Source organism: Babylonia areolata, chromosome 1 (assembly GCF_041734735.1).
Source record: "Babylonia areolata isolate BAREFJ2019XMU chromosome 1, ASM4173473v1, whole genome shotgun sequence".
Taxonomy (NCBI): domain Eukaryota; kingdom Metazoa; phylum Mollusca; class Gastropoda; order Neogastropoda; family Buccinidae; genus Babylonia; species Babylonia areolata.
In genome coordinates, this window is record NC_134876.1 from 76,146,275 (window position 1) to 76,163,889 (window position 17,615).

The 17,615-nt window shown below is 37.2% G+C and overlaps 1 protein-coding gene across 1 annotated transcript; it reads right to left on the bottom strand.

Annotated features, from left to right (window-relative positions):
* Positions 1–448: 448 nt before the first annotated feature.
* LOC143287632 (ras-related protein Rab-5C-like) lies at positions 449–14,612 on the bottom strand. The gene is made up of 6 exons (XM_076595754.1): positions 14,198–14,612; positions 10,475–10,696; positions 9,536–9,687; positions 7,675–7,800; positions 6,807–6,900; positions 449–5,977 (listed from the first exon to the last, which is right to left on the bottom strand). Exons 2-6 carry the CDS (start codon positions 10,668–10,670, stop codon positions 5,877–5,879), a joined length of 669 nt encoding a protein of 222 aa, XP_076451869.1. The 5' UTR covers positions 10,671–10,696; positions 14,198–14,612; the 3' UTR covers positions 449–5,876.
* Between the last annotated feature and the right edge of the window lie 3,003 nt (positions 14,613–17,615).

The window sequence follows — 17,615 nt, forward strand, 5'->3', positions numbered from 1 at the left end:
GTCAAAGTTATTATATGATATATATGGTCGCTGAACATTAATGGAAGAAGAAGAACATGGGTTGATATAGGTTACGTGCCCCCTTCTGAAGCAACACCATGGCTTCAATTCTCGCTTTTTAAGTGGGATCTTTGCAACAAGTCAAGCACACGAGCATCGTAATTTGATTCACCTTGGCCTTGTCACAGCTGTCGGACCTCCGCCTTTGACACAAAGCCAAGAAAGAGCGGTAATGAGAATGCCACCATGGAAATAAACACCCTGTGTGCCAGGTGACAATATATAGCAATAGACTGACATTTCCTTCTATTCACCTCTGTGATGCATTCAACTGTCATTATCAGCCATTTGTTTATTCATATTTTCTTTAAGTTACAGAGAGAAATGGTATCCTTTCCATTTCAAACGCATAAAAGGCAAAACTTGACAATCCACAAAAGACAAGACACCCAACTGTACACATCTTTATTTCAGATCAAATGCTGTGCAGACAATGAACATGAGAAGTATTTATCTAAACTGGTCATTTTTTTTTTTAATTCATAAAAACATAATTTGATACAAAAGAAACACACACTCATATATATATATATATATATATATATGTGTGTGTGTGTATGTGTGTGTGCTTTTGAGCATGTATCTGCTTGTGTTATGAGTATGTGCATGTGTGAGTGAACCAGGCAGACAAGGATTAAAACAAACGGATAACTTACGCTGCAAGTAATTTTGCTTCCATAGTTTAGTAGCCTGCTGCAAACACCAAAAGTTTATGAATGTGTCACATCTGATGATCGAGTATTTGTTAATCATTGTCATTGCTATTGTCCCATATTCATATTTGTTAATTGTTGTCCTTGTCGATGTTCTATAATCATAAGTATCCATTACCGATTATTATCATTGTTGATGTCCTATAATTACCAGTATTAGCTAATTGATATCAATGCTGATAACCTATAACCACAAGTATTAACTGATTATTATCACTGTGGGTGTCCTAAAATCACAAAAATTTGTTAATTATTGTCATTGTTGATGTCCTATAATCACAGCTATTTGCTATTTCTTCTCTCGCTCTCCTTTTTTTTTTTTTTTTTTCTTCTTATATTCACAACTGCCAATCTAACATTACAGACCTCACCCTTGCCAAGCTGATACAGTTTTCAGTTTCAAGGCGGTGTCGAAGTGTGCAGACTGATCCATTGATCCATATACACTACACCAAATCTGCTGTAAATATAAATCAAGAAATAAATAAAGTAAGAAGAAAAATTACAGGCAACCTATTAACAGCAATACATATACAGACCCACATGTCTGATTAATTAGCTGTATCTGGTTTGTGGGGACATTTACTTCACTGTCTATAAAAGATATAAATCATACAAACCACTTTTCATTTTTCCTCATAAAAAAAACCAAAACAGAGCAATGTGGTACAGCTTTATTTTTTTAAATTACCCTTTTCTGAGCAAATGATACCTTACTACTGGTCCTTTACCTGAATTAAGATATACCAGTGACAACAGTGGTCCTTTATCTCACTTAGGATATAGCACCAATGGCTATTTACTTGATCTAGGATGACTGTTCTTTACCTGATTTAGGATATAAGACTAATAGCCCTTTACTTGATTTAGGATATAAAACTAGAAGCCCCTTACCTGATTTAGAATATCATACCACCTTTTTTCCTGATTTAGGATATCATACTTATGTCCCTTTACCTGATTCAGGATAATATACTAATAGCTCTTTACCTGATTTAGGATATAAGTTATGGCCCTTTATCTGATTCAGGATATAAAACTAATGGCCTTTTACCTAATTTAGGATATAATACTAATGGCCCTTTACCTTCTACCTGATTTAGGATGTCATATTAATTACCCTTTACCGCATTTAGGATACAAAACTAATGGCCCTTTACCTGATTTAGGATATAAAACTAATGGCCCTTTACATGCCTAAGGATATAATACTAATGGCTCTTTATCTGATTTAGGATACAATACTATTACCCTTTTATCTAGTTTAGGGTATCATACTAATGGCCCTTTGCCTTCTACCTGATTTAGATAAAATACTAATGGCCCGTTGTCTGATTTAGGATACAATACCAATGGCCTCTACCTGATTTAGGGTATCATACTAATGGCCCTTTGCCTTCTACCTGATTTAGGATATAATACTAATGACCCTTTATCTGATTTAGGATAGAATACTAATGGCCCTGTGTAGTTGGAAGGATGAAAATGGAAACTTCTTTTATCAAGTATCAAGTAAGACATATGATAAAAAAAAAAAAAGAAGGAAAACTAATGCAAGTCATCTTATACATTACTGGTCATAACCTGCATTTACCAAACAAATGAAAGACTGACGCTATCAAGCATGCAACTGATATTCCATAGATACTGCACCAAAGTCTGCAAATCTGGTGTCAACAGATCTCAAACACACTGTATTGACACCTTGTCTGCTTCTACATGCTTGCATGTGAAAAAATTCCTTTGGATCACCAATACAGTTAACAGTCTATGAACAAAACCCTTGTTTTTATACACAGTTGAATTCAGTAAAATGGAAAAAGTTTACCAAAAACATACAAACAAACAAAATCTCATTTTGGAATGCAGCTGTGAGAAAGACATCTATCAAAATGGCACAGTAAAAATCTAAAAGCAAAGCATTACCTTTGAAGACAAGGCAATCAGTATTAATCAATAACAATGCAATGTGCAAAGCTGCTAATCAGGCAGTTACACACTCTTCAGCACCAAAGAATGTTTTGTTCTGAAAACATTATACATATCAAACAGTAATCAATAAACAAATCAACACATGCATGCACATATAAAAATATTTAAAGATGACATCACCATTAACTCATTCAGTTATTGTGTGTGTTTGATTGTTTGTTTTTTGTTTGTCCACAACTGTACACATTCAATCAGCAATACTGTGACTGCACTGTTATGTTAATTACATGGTGTAAACATCTGCATTGCCGTGGAAAAGAGACATATTCCAAACTACCACACACACACATTTCTAATGCCCACATGTCTGTCTACAGGAAGAAACCAGTTATCTTCATTACTAAAATATGAACCAATGTTGTTGTTGTTTTTTATTACTACTCAGAACTCAGCACACTGGTGAAAGGGTGTGTTCAGGAATGTAATTAGCAAGCAAGGGACTTCAAAACATATACAGACAAAAAATACATGGTATACAAAAACAAAAAAAGGAAAAAGAAAGAATTAAAGCTTGCTTCTTTTTTTTCAGAATTATTTCATAATACATGCAAACATACTGCCTTTAAATTAGTTGCAAGTTGGAAAGAGGCAAATAAAAAATACTGATGCATAGTTCAGTAAACATTTGAAGCAAGAATCCTTCCAACAAAAGGAAGATAACTTCAACTACATTTGTACAGATTCTATAAGCCTTCCGTACAATTTATTCATTAGTTTTTCTGTAACATTTTAGCTGTTGCAGACTCATCTTGAGGTTAATCTGAAACATTTTAACGATTGTGGATGCACTCAGCAAGCTGCAAGACCAGCTTCCAGATTATTTGCTTTACATTCACACACTATGATAAAGATTTAGTGTGACTGCAAGTTCTTTGCAAGTTCTTCATTGTGCAAACATGGCAGGAGGGACTACTGATGTTTGCCCTGGGTTTACAGTTGCTGCTGTTGCTGTTATTGTTGTTGATGCTGTTGCTGTTCCATCTAGTTCAATCAATGAACATAGGAACAAATTAACATCAAACCATCAGGAATACCATTCAACAGTAACAGAGGGCCATCAACCAACATTCAGGTTAAAAAATATTTATTTTATAAGGTAACGACGCCTTTTTTTTTTCCTCCCTGTTCATGTTTGGGTGTTTTTTCTCCCTGTTCGTGTTCTATTAACACTCAGCAACTCATTACCATACAAAACTGATGACACATCAAGAAACTTCTTGTTCTAAGAATCCAATATGCTTCTTTCTGCAGTCCTGAAATAAAAAAACGCACAACAGGAAAGGGTTGTGGCTTTTCATACCATTTCTGATTGATCACCTCTTCCTCCATTCCATCCACTTTCTCACCTGTAGAGACACAGCTCCAATCTGCAGTAAAAAGGTAGGGCTGTTGATGGAGATAACTACCATTCAATCTGCAAATTAGCTGTATCTGAATCTGGAAATCCAAAAGTCACTATGCCATACAGAAATGTTACTGACCAGAAAAACAGAAGCAGCCACAGATCTATAAGCAATGCATGACTAGATTAAAGGTTAAATGTCCTGCAGCCTTTTATGGCTATTGGGGCAGTGAATTCACAGTGTCCAGGGCTCAGCATAGGAAAGAGGGCCCAATACACTTTCCACCAGTTTAACCTTCCCCAAATGAAATCAATGAACCCATTCAAACCCAGGCAGAGAGAGGAAATATGAAGTAAAGTGCCTTTCCCAATGACACAATACCATACCAAAATGGGGTCTCAAACCCTGATCACTGGTCAACTCTGGATCAGAAGTCTAATGCCTATCCGACTGTGCCGAGATACCTCTGCAGAAATGACAAGATTCCAACATTGGCATTGGCAAAATGGGAAATATTTCAACATGTGTTGTATATTGTATGGGTTTACCACAATATGAGCAGGTTAGAGTTCACCATCTACACTTTCATAGCAGGACAATGCCAGACTCTCCTTCTCCTCCCCACTCCCACACACAGACCCATCCCCCATTCTCCTCTTTCCTATTTCGAAAGAGCTTCCCCTAGAGGAATTAAGTAGATGGTTGTACATTTTAGATAATACTCTTTAGTTTTATCAGAAATGTACTGAAATTCTTTCTGACAAAAAGTATACATATCCTCAAATAAGTCAAACACTACACATTTCCAAAGACTGCACTAACAAAAATGAATCTGTGCAATATCAGTTGTTGTTTTTAATAAGAAAATGCATGTAGTGATGAATTATGGTACATATTGCAATTGCTAAATGCAAACTTAATTCATCAATCTTTTTGGAGCGTTATCTTCAGCACAAATATGCTTCCTTTGCTGAACAACATGCTCTACCACAGATCTGCAAGACTAACAAACAGCAACCATTCTTTCAATTTAGTAAACATTCATTCTATTTACCACTGAAATAGAGCACAGGTAAGCATACAGCTGAAAAACATGCTTCAAGACAGTCCCAAAAGCAGTATTACAAATTCTAAGAAAATAATCCCATCCATTTTTGTTTTTAATCTCAAATAATCTCAATCACCAAGAAGAGTTTTTCCAGACATATGTCACCTCTGCATTCCCAAACCATGTCCTTTCTTTGGGGGGAGGGCGAGTTTAATACAAAATACATACAATAATTAAAGTAAAAGATGCAGAAAAAAACACACCATCAAAAACAGCAGTTCCATCAGTTGTAGGTGTAATAAGTTGTGTTTTGTATCACAATCAGTAACTACAGTGAAAGCAAAAATTGCAGAAATACACACCACCAAAAACAACTGTTCTGTCAGTCATAGATGTAACAGTTACTGTTTTGTATCATGATCAGTAACTGCAGTGAAAATAAAAGTAGCAGAAAAAAACACTATCAAAAAACAGCTGTTTCATCAGTCGTAGGTGTAACAGTTTCCTTTTTGTATCAACCAGTAACTGTAAAAATATATATAAAAAAGTAGCAGAAAAATGCACCATCAAAAACAACTGTACCATTACTCATAGGTATAGCCGTTTTATATCAGTCAATAACTATAGTGTAAGTAAAAGTAGCAGAAAAAATGCACCATCCACAAAAACAGCTGTTCAGGTCACGTCATTGGTGTAACAGTTTCTGTTTTTGTGTCACAATCAGCACTTGCAGCCTGATGACTCTCCCTCCTCCCCACCTAACTGCACTCCCCTTCTCCTGGCCTCTTCCTCTTCTTTCTCCTTCTGAATCAGCTTGTTGGCTGCAACAGAGTGAAGCACCTCTTTATCTCTCTCTCCCTCCCTCTCACTCTCCAACAACCACTCATAGCTGCACCAACTGAGCTGAATAAAATTTCACAGAGAGAGAGAGAGAGAGAGAGAGCGAGCTTATGCTGCAATAAAAAAAAAAAGAAGGAAAGTACAAAAAAAACATCAAGCTCATACACCCTCAGTGCTTTTGTTCCTGGTCACAGTGCATTTTACAGAGATAACCCATCCCTCACATTTTTGTGTTCAATGTACACTTCATTCATCATAAAGTACATTTTCAATATTTTGCACAAGGCCTTTTCATCCCTCAATATTGTTTTAGCCTATCCTTTCATTTCATACCATCTATCTTTCTACACAACCATTCTTACAAACAGCACATGTGAAAATATCAAATATTACAATGACTGCCCAGCACTTCAGCCAAAGTTCTAAATCAAGGCAGTCTTTATCATACAAGACAGAAAATCTGCTTTGTGTATTTTATACTTGTCAATCAGAGTTACAACAGCTTCACTGATAAAAGGTCACAGGAAAAAAGCCCAAAGTATCTTAAAAAGAAATAAGTAAGCCCCCACAGCGCATGCTGGAGTAGTTCCTTGCCAGCAGTCTATCAGCATCCCCAACACAATAAATACCAATCCCAAGTTTTTAAAGCAATAATTGTGCAGCAGACCTTAAACAGGCTATAAATAATGCTGCCTCCAGAATCTGAAAATGACTAAGTTGAACATTATCTGTCGCGTCTGTATGAGACATGAACTTCAATCATTTCATTATTTTACAAAAAGCACTGCCCAAGGTATACAATAAACTCACCTAAAGTCATAAATATCTCAGTGACAGCAAAGCCCGTCTTTGCAGACACTTCAGCAAACAACAGTCCATTTTCCTTGGCAAATGTCTGAGCATCCTGAAAAACAGTCCAGATTATTTGGATTACATAATACAGGTCTTCCAAATGCCTGACACAAAAATGTTATCTTAGGTAATGCTGTGTAAACTGACAGTGACACACACTATCTGTATGAAAACCTGGGACATAGAATAATGAAGTTACAGACAGCACAGGTGCTCACGCACACACATCAAAATGAAAGAAAACTATTAATGACAAAAAGAAAAAGAAAAAATCTGAAAAAGAAAGTCTGGCAGACAGACACACAACATGGAGCTCTTGGTCCTCTTAATCATTTTCCATGTCTCTCTTAACTGGTAAAAAAAAAAAAAAACAAAAAAACAACTGTGAAAGGTGCATCATGTCAAAGTGCAATCAATAAAGGCTGATGTAACTGCAAGAAACTGATGGGCAATGATAGTGTTTTATCAGGTCCTAAAGTATTTACTTATCTAGAGATTTATTTTGTTTCTTTATTCTATTTCATTTCATGCTCATGTTTCAGACAAACCTAGGCTGGCTTTCAAGGCCTGGCCAGTGCATTGGGTTCACATGCAAATCAAACATATGCTGTTGTTGTTTTTTTATGTTTTCTTTTTTGAAGCAGATGTATTTTTGTGTATATGGATCAGTATGCATACTTTGACACCTCCCTGAAACTGAAAATGAATAGTGTTGACCAGTAAACCCAAATCCTTGAAGCTGAAAATGAATAGTGTTGACCAGAAAACCAAAATCCTTGAAGATGAAAATAAATAAAAGAGTGTCAACCAGAATGCCTCCCGTTACCTCAAAACTGACAGCCCTGTTTTGTGGTGCCAAGTCCACTTTGTTCCCTGCCAGGATGATCAGAACGGAGCCCGAGTTCAGTTGTCTCAGCTCCTTCACCCACGCTAACGCCCGTCTGAATGTGTCCTGCACGAATGCACACACTGTCACATCAGTAACACAGACAGAAAAATGGAAACTGATGACACACTTGATCTTGTGTTACTCCTTGCAAAATCCTGTATATATAAATCATGCAGAATCAATAAATCTGAACCTACTGCTCAAGCCTATCAAGAAGAGTTTAAAATACAATATAAAAATGGACAAATATGCACACTGAGTAGAACTGATATCAAATGACTCGGAAAGAAAGTGGAAAGTGGAAAGAAAGTAATTTATTGTTGACCGAATGACCTTTAAAGTTAACTATTTTATCAATTAATTAATCAACTGAATTGTTTACAATAGATAAACCAATCAATCAATAATTAGATAATTAACTGTGTACATCTCTATTAAGTAAGAGGGACTGATCGATGGTTGTTGATGTTTATATATGTGTATTTGACTTTTATGTCCACTTATATATCAGAATTGATACAAACTACCAAGTACATTTTGCATCTTCCTCCAAGCAATAATATGCTACTTTTTGTTCTGTTTGTATGTTGTTTTTTGTTCATTCACTTATTTTTAAATCTCTCTCCTTTTCTTTTTTTTTAAATATTTTTCTTGATGTATATTTGCATGCATTGTTCTTGCAATTAAACACACACACACACACACACACACACACACACACATCATTAACACCAGTGTTTAAAGCACTGGACTTTCAACCTGTCAGAACCTGGGTTCAAATGCCCATTACAGAACTTGGTGGGTTAAGGGTGGAGATTTTTCTGATTCCCAAGTAAACAGATGTGCATACCTACTAGTGCCTGAACCCCTTTTATGTGTATAACATCCATGCACAAGATCAAATGCACATGTCAAAAGATCCCATAATGTACATCAGCGATCTGTGGGTTATGGAAACAAGAATATACCCTGCTTGCAAACTCCTTAGAAAGGAGTATGGCTGCTCACAAGGCAGGGTGAATATGGTGAGGCACGTAAAAGCCCATTATTTTGTATAGGTAAAGAATCATCGGAGTTGCAGCCCACAAACATAAAAGAATTAACACCACTTTGGTAGAAATCAGCAAGCACATTTGCATTCAACTGCTTTTGGGCATGCAGACAATTTGACTCCCTGATACTCTGCTATTTTGGAACTGCTAGTGCTACTTTATGGACTCCTTCTGGGAGGAATTAAAACATGTTTTCAAACTTTCATGTGCCCATTGTGAGAGGCTAACATTTTATATCAAATTAACAGGTTTTGGCACTGATCACCAAACACAAACAAATGAAATACAGGACTTGAATATCTTACCTAGTAAATGTTTTGTATACATATACTAAATATATATGTAAGACTAATCTTAATGTGAACGCCTTCCAAAAGGACCTGAACTACTGGAGAGAAATGTGTACTGTTTTGGAATAAACAGAATTAAAGCAAAGATGGTTCGTTTATGAAAAAAAAAGATTGAAATATCATTTTATATGAGCCATACTGATAATAATTGTTCGTGTCTACAGTGACATGCATACTTTGTCTTCATGATGTTTCATCTTAAGCTCTCATAAGTCAGATGATAAGTGTTCATAGCAATAAATCAACAGAAATGTTTATTATGATTTGTGTGTTTATAGCACTAATTCAACAGAAACGCTTATCATTTTTTGTGCATTTATGGTGCTATGTCAAAAGAAATGCTTAATGCTTCTTGCACATCATCAATGTTTTTATTAAACTAAAAATCTAACTCACTGCTATGTTGACATCATACACAACAATGGCTGCAGCAGCCCCTCTGTAGTACATTGGAGCCAGACTGTGGTATCGTTCCTGTCCCGCAGTATCCCAGATGTCCATCTTCACCGTGCAGTCTTTGACAATGACTGTGTGGGTCAAGAAGGCAGCTAACAACAAACATACAAATTTATCCCTTTTAGATTGAATATGTAGAGTGGTGGCCTGGTGGTAATGTGTCAACCTAGGAAACAAGAGAATCTGAGCACACAGGTTCGATTTCCACACTCACCAGTATTTTCTCTCTCTCTACTACAACTAGTGTGGTGGTCTGGATGTTATTCATTCGAATGAGATGATCAACCAAGGTCCAGTGTGCAGCATGCACTTTGTGCACTTGAAAGAACTAACAGCAGCAAAACGGTTGTCCCTGGAACAATTTTGTAGAAGAATCCACTTTTGATAAGAAAACAAGTACACTTGCAGGCAGAAAGAGAGAGAGAGAGGGTGGTGCTGCACTGTAATGATGTGTTCTCCCCAGGGAAGAGCAGCCTGAATTTCATATAGAGAAATCTGTTGTGACAAAATATGATGTAATACTTGTAATACAACACAATACTATACTATATATTCACCCCTCTACCCACACCCTATTTCAACTAACAAGGGTATACTTTCTGTAAATGAATGGTGACATTTAAGTGAAATCAAAACATAAAGCTTTATTTTGTCAAACAAGTGAGCTTGTTGTGGTCTAAAAGCATTACTTTAAGAAAAAAGAAAGACAAGAATCAGAATCAAAATAAATTCATTACCTCAGTAAGAGAAATCAAGTGTGATGAAGTTTGTGATACAGAACAGCAGTAGAGGCAACTGCTGTCCTAACTATCTAGGCTGAGATTTGATTAAAGCAGTGTGTGCCTTGCCCAAGTTGCATCCCCACTTTCTCACACTCACCTCCGATGGTTGCTTCCAGGTGTTCATGAAACACTCCACGGACAAAACGTAGTGCCAGAGAGGACTTGCCTACTCCCTGGTCTCCCAGAAGCACCAGTTTGACCTGTTTGCTACTGGTGACACCGCTGGTAGTCGCTCCATTGCCCCTCGTTCCAGCAGACCCTGCTTGTCTGCTTCCTGTGTGTCCTCCGCTCATTGTCTCTTCTCTCTCACTGCTCTGGGCTGCCAGCAGAAGTGTACTGTCTAATGACTAGGTCCTAATGTAGCTATTATTCTAATTTTTTTTTTTTTTATCTTTTCATAAGCCTATGCATTTCCAGAACTGACTGCCTGCTAAGGCACCAAATACATTCTGACACTTTAGTGATACGACCTCTGTCATTAGTCGCTGCCTTCCCACTATGATGTCATGGGCATCCCCTTCATGCTAGCAACACCTCTCCCAGATTCTACAATAAACAGCTTCTTTCCTCCTAGACAACTCATATATATCAACTCCAGAATTTAGAGAACATAACTAAAAGAAACAGAAATGTGTCTGTATATATATATTTGGGTGAATGACAGCACAACAACATATCAAGTAGCAGAAGGAACATATTCATCACTGAAAATATTAAAGGGCTTTGTTTGTTTGAATTATATACATGTGTGCTTGTTTTGCGTGCATTTGTAAGTGTCTCATCTAATATCACACTTTAAGATTAGAATTATTTATAACATGGTAATTACAACACAGCTACATCCATGTGTAAAACAAGTGCACTTCAGTGTAAATCAATAGCTATGCTCGTGTCTAAACCACAGCTGTACACAGAGTTTATGCATACATGTATAGAAATAGATGTGCACATGTGTGTGTAGGAGTCCCCTCCTACACACACACATAACAAGGATTCTATTGTTTTGTTTTAGTGTTCTTTGTTGTTGAAGAGAGAGAGAAAGAGATGTGGTGGGAGCTTTGGGAGAATATTGTGAATGTGTCATTGCAGACCATCCATGTTTAAAATCTATGTCTTCTTATTTCATCCATGGGATATAAAGAAAACAGAAGGTAGTAATCTTAAAAAGTTAATTTACACAAGCCAATACTTTACCACTCCTCTCCTTGTGTGTGACTGAGAACTTTGTACCCTTTGTCCAGATGTTCTCATTATGGAAATATGCCAGTCTCGCCTACTCACTCATCACTGTCACAAACTTGATAATGATCTGTCATTCTGTGTGATATTCAAGTGTGCTCTGCCCAATGTCCAGGAAATGACATACTTATGTCAGCTATTTGCTGAAATGTATTAAACTTCTAATTCATTGGTAAAGCTGGATTTCAAACTGGCACAATATTTGCCATTCCATTCTCTTCCTCTACAATCATCAGCGTGTGACAAGACAGTGATTGAACAGAATTCCTTTCTAGTTAAGTAGTTTTCTCTTCCTCTTTCTCCCATGCGTCCTTGACCATGTACAGAGAGTGAAGAGTGTGATGGTCAATTGTTATATCACTTATTTTCAATATGCGTTGGGTTCAGTTTATTAAATAATTATTGTTTGTAACCCCATCCCATATGTTTTTTAATGCTACTTAATGTACTTTATTTGTTTTAATACATGGACGGTGTAATTAAATAATTCACATTGGACTGGAAAATGTTAAACTTTTACACACATACATACATACATATATGCCTACATACCTACATACCTACATTCACAAGACAGACAGATAGATGTGTGTGTGTGTGTGTGTGTGTGTGTGTGTGTGTGTGTGTGTGTGTGTGTGTGTGTGTGTGACTCTGTCACTTTGTGTGTGTGTGTGTGTGAGAGAGAGAGAGAGAGAGAGAGAGAGTATGCTCTATGTGTGTGTGTGTGTGTGTGTGACTGTGAGTGTGTGTGTGTCACTATGTGTGTGTGTGTATGTGACTGTGTGTGTGTGTGTGTGTATGCGTTAGAGAGAGAGAGAGAGAGAGAGAGAGAGAGAATGCTGAACCTGTAATTACACATGTCCATCCATGTTATCTACAAGATCAGTAAAAATCAAACACCAATTTAAAATAAGACATGGAAAAGGCAAGACTGGGTTGGGGAGAAAGTGTGGAAAGAGGAGAAAGAAAAAAACAAAAAGCTGAAATTCAGAAGAAAAATCACCATTAACATAACATGTAGCATGTTAGATATGATGGGAAACACACACACACACACACACACACACGCACACACACACACATGCGCGCACGCACACACACTCACACATATATTTTATATATACAAACACGGTATTTCGCATTATAATTTTTTAACACTGATTTTGGTGGTAAGTGGTTAACTAAAGGACCAACTTTTTTAAACAAGATATGTATGTATATATATATATATCTAGAGAGAGAGAGAGAGAGACAGACAGACAGATATATATATATAGATAGACAGATAGATAGATAGATAGATATAATATATATAGATATATATATACACCTCTTAACAATGACAGCTGTGGTAAGTTTTACTGGCTATCAAAAGTAATTCTTTCTGGCTGTTAATAGAAATTCTTACTGCTTGGCTATGAAACTGATTTTCACATTATCAGCTCCACCTGTCTTTTCTTGTTTTCAGACAGCTCAATCAAAGGATGTAGAAAGAACAGAAGTCGCAAAAGGAAACATCCTGATCTGGGGATTTAAAAATTGGTTGCATAAAAGAGGCAAAACAACTTTTTAAATGATTACCTCTGACGGTCTATCAACTTCTCCCTAAATCATCCACAAAAATGGATGTGTTATATTGTTATCATAGTTACTAGTTAGCATAAGCCTATGAATCATTGTACATACACTACCTAATTCAGTAATTGCCAACTGAGAGTTACTAGTTAGCATAAGCCTATGAATCATTGTACATACACTACCTAATTCAGTAATTGCCAACTGAGATGAAAGTTTCAAATATGTTCAGGAACTCCCAAAGATTGGAGAACTCTCTCTCATATATATATATATATATATATATATATATATATATATATATATAGATATAGATATATATATATATATATATACGTGTGTGTGTGTGTGTGTGTGTGTGTGTGTGTGTCATAAACAACAAATGTATATATCATTATATGACCACCGAGTTGAAGAGAATACTTTTGAAGAAATATATATATGAAATGAAACACACACACAAACACACACACACACACACAGAGGGGGGGGGGGGGGAGAGAGAGAGAGAGAGAGTGAGATAGAGAGCATATATATATCTATCTATCTATATTGATAGACAGATAGATTGATAGATAGATTGATAGATATTGATATATGATGTTTTGTCTGTGTTTGTCTCCCTTCATCCCCAAATCTTTGGCTAACCCCAAATCTTTGGCTAAACTGTTACTGTGAGTGAGTCACACACATTGGCAAAAAATATCTAAATCATAACCGACCACGCGGAAAACAAAAAACAACAATATGGTCAAATTATGAGTACACATACAATCATACAATATGATCAACAACTAGCTGTCTGTTCAACTGAAGCATAATTGTACACTAAACTGAATTGCTTGTCTTATCCATTATATTCAAATACTTAATACAACTACGTGAAACAAAATAAAATAGAGTGACGTTAAAGACATGCTGATCGGTGCTTCTGTCGTTTTGAACAAGAAGTAAATAATGATGGTCATTTCTTACCATTACATGGTATACTTCTATGAATACTTACTTGTTACGTTTTTTTAGTTCATTCTGACGGCTGTTGGGACGGGGAACAAGCTTAATTCATGGTGTGACTCACGCACAAGTGAAACTTTCAGTCTAGTAACTATCAGGTCAGACGCTAACAGTGACACAGATCTGGTTTGACAGGACTCCCGAATCTGGTGGGGGTGACACAGCTTGAAAAAAGAACTTGTCGGAAGTGAGTCTTCACAGTGCACGCCCCCTTCAGCTGAACCTGTGAATGAAGGACACTCAAACCGGATGCTTTAAGAAATACAGAATGCGTTGCAATACATAGACGAGATCAATATTAATCAGAAACCACGCTGGCCATAGTTCACATCTCTTTTATATCATGTACTTATGATTCATGTCCTGTTCGACAGACGCAGAAGTTTAAGCAAAACAAATCTGAACTTTGACCTATACTCCAGCGCCCTCTATGTCGTCTGCTGTCAGAAGAATTCGCGTGTTCGGCAGGCTCTTTTGACGGGCTGGGCGTTGCGAGTTCGTTGACACTGATGGTGATGTCCAACGATGATAAATCGAGCAGCTTACCACCGGTGTTCAAGTCGTGTGCCGCCTTAACCGACATATACAAGTCTGACACAGATTCAAACTGATTTCTGAACATCGAAGTGATTTTTTAGTTTCGGAGTCGTTTCTCAAGGAGGTGTCACTGCGTTCGGACAAATCCATATACGCAACACCTGGTAATGTCCCACTTTAGCAACCTAAATTCAGCTCAGGAATTTGGGGTGCGTAAGTGGGGCATTCTTTCCTATCCATCAGGGTTGATTTGACCGATTTCTTTTACAGAGGACAACTCTTTTGTTGCCGTGGGTTCTTTTTCAGTACGTACGCCACTGAGGTGCACACGGGATCACGGTTTATCGTTTCACCCCGGTTTATCGTTTCACCCGAATGACAAGTAGACGCACAGTTTGATTATTTCAGTCATATTTGGGAGAAAGGACGAGAGGAGATCGAACCCGCCAGTCCCTCATGGACATTGTATTGTCAAGATGAGCGTCTTAACTATTATGCCACCATAATTCCTATTAAAAAAAAAAAATCAACAAGAAAAGTTCTGTTTTTGGTGACTTAAGGCGATTCTGCCAGTGCGCCAAACAATTAATCCTAGTAATGGGTTTCAGCGTGTTTGTGAGATGCACACTATGTGTTCACAGATGATAATGTGTATCTCTGAAAATGTACTTACCTGTGTATCAGATAGATGGGGCCTGGGTATGGATATGAGTTTTGTGGAACCTGGCAGGTGTCTAAGATGCAGCAAAGTGATGAATATGCGCTATGTATCTGTGTGCATGTGTGAGTGTGTACACGTGTGTTAGTACACACTATAAAGTTCACTGGACATGGATCATTTACATTCTTGTGTTACTAGCCTTCTCTATGATTATCATTCAGTGATAAGTTTCTATTTCCATGTTTCACAGAATGTATTCTATGTTTCGATTTCATATACTATAGATATATGTACACAAAAATACAGATATATTTTTAGAATTTGATGGGCTCCTAAGGCCTGACTAGCGTGTTGGGTCTGTGTGTTGGTCAAGCATCTGCTTTTTTTTTTTTTTTTTTTTTTAAGGTACTGGTAGCTGTCTGCACTCCACAGACTGCCCTTTGGTTGGTTATGCTCTAGCAGTCAAAATTTTGACTCAGTGCATGTGTGAGTGGGATCATGTGTGCATCTATCCAGGTTTAAAAAAAAGTATATACAGAGAAAAATGTAGATGTGTGAGATATATAATGTCCAGGATGCTGTCTTTTATCATCACGCACTTTGTGCTGTTGGGGTTGACCCCTTTTGTGTGGTGGTGTAGATGAGATGCAAAACTAAAATGGGAAACAAATCTTAACTAAGTTTACTCACGGAAAAACGAAAATGGGAAACAAAAAAATCTTTACTAAGTTAACTCACGGACAGGAACAAAGGAGCCACAAGAAGAGGGAATTGACAGGGGGATAAAATTCTGATGAGACAGCTGCTTTTGCTAATGCTTTTTTTTCTGCTGCAACTACTACTGCCACTGGTGCCCCTGTTGATGATGTCATTAGAAGAATAAACTCACGCACCCCTGCCCCTCTCCCTCCTCAGTTACAGCATGGGAATATAATTACAGAAGTCTAAGATTAAGTCATTCCTAAATCCCCTCCTGACTACACAAATTACTGCATTACTGCTAAAGAGACATCTGAACACATTTTAATCTAGACAGGAAACAAGTGTTTTCATTTTTTGTTTTATTTTTGGGTCCTCCAACCTCCCATTTTTCCCCAATAAAAGCAATATACAACACAAAGTGATATGACTGTTTGTTTATAATGTTTTGAGTAACACACCTTGACTTGGATTGTTGTTTGAGGCCCCTCCAAAGGGTCTGTCTGTCGTTCAGGTTTTTTTTCTCTCAAAAACATTTTTAGCAACATGCATTTAAATCCAAATTTGAAAGAAACAAATCTGATATACATGTGCCAATATTTAACACCCCTTCTAAACTCCATCCTCGCCAGTAATTTCAGATATCTCATACCTTGGAGTAACATATAGTGTATAAGTACTGTAAAAATCGTCAGACCTGGAAAGTGCAACAAATGAAAATCTGAAAATGATGCAAACTTTCCAAAAATATTCTTAACGATTTTGACATAAAAGTTCTCGCAACCAGTGTAAGTGATGATGTTTCAGTCCCTTGAGTATCTTGATGTGCCATGTGTGATTGTCAGCTGCAGTGAAAATCTTCTGAGGTGGCCCTTTTCACACCACTATTTAATAGACTCCCTCATTTTTTACGCAATTTCTGACTGGAAATCATCTCCTTTAACACCTTTACTGCTGCTGCCAAGTTTGCTCATTAGTGAACTGATGGGTGTCATCTCACTGTGTCTGTTTGGATTCCTTCCTTTTGGGACTGCATTATTTGTACTCAACCACATCAGTTACATCACTTTACACCTGAAAAAATTCTTGCATTCCAAATTCATGCCACACTTGATTTCTTTTCACTAAGGTTTTGCAGTTAAGGGGTTAAAAAATCGAGGAGAGGGACAGATCAAAGACTGTTCACTTACTTTAACCTTTGAGTACCCATGGGGGATACAGGGATGCAGTAACATTCCTCCAGAGCACAAGGTTCTGAGATAATCTCTTCAGATGTGTCCATGTCATTGTGGCTGCCTTCACCTCTGCATCAGTGTTCCAGTACCAGGTCTTGCCTTGGTCTTACCACTTTTGTTTGATAGCCCTGTGGGTTCCAGTCAAGGGCCTGTCAGATGTTTGATGAAGACTTCCACAGAGAGAAGCCTGTTCAACTCCACTTCCTTTTCTTTAGAAACTATCTCCCTGATTATTTGGGGGCCTCAATTTGAACCCTCAATATATCAGTAAAGATAAA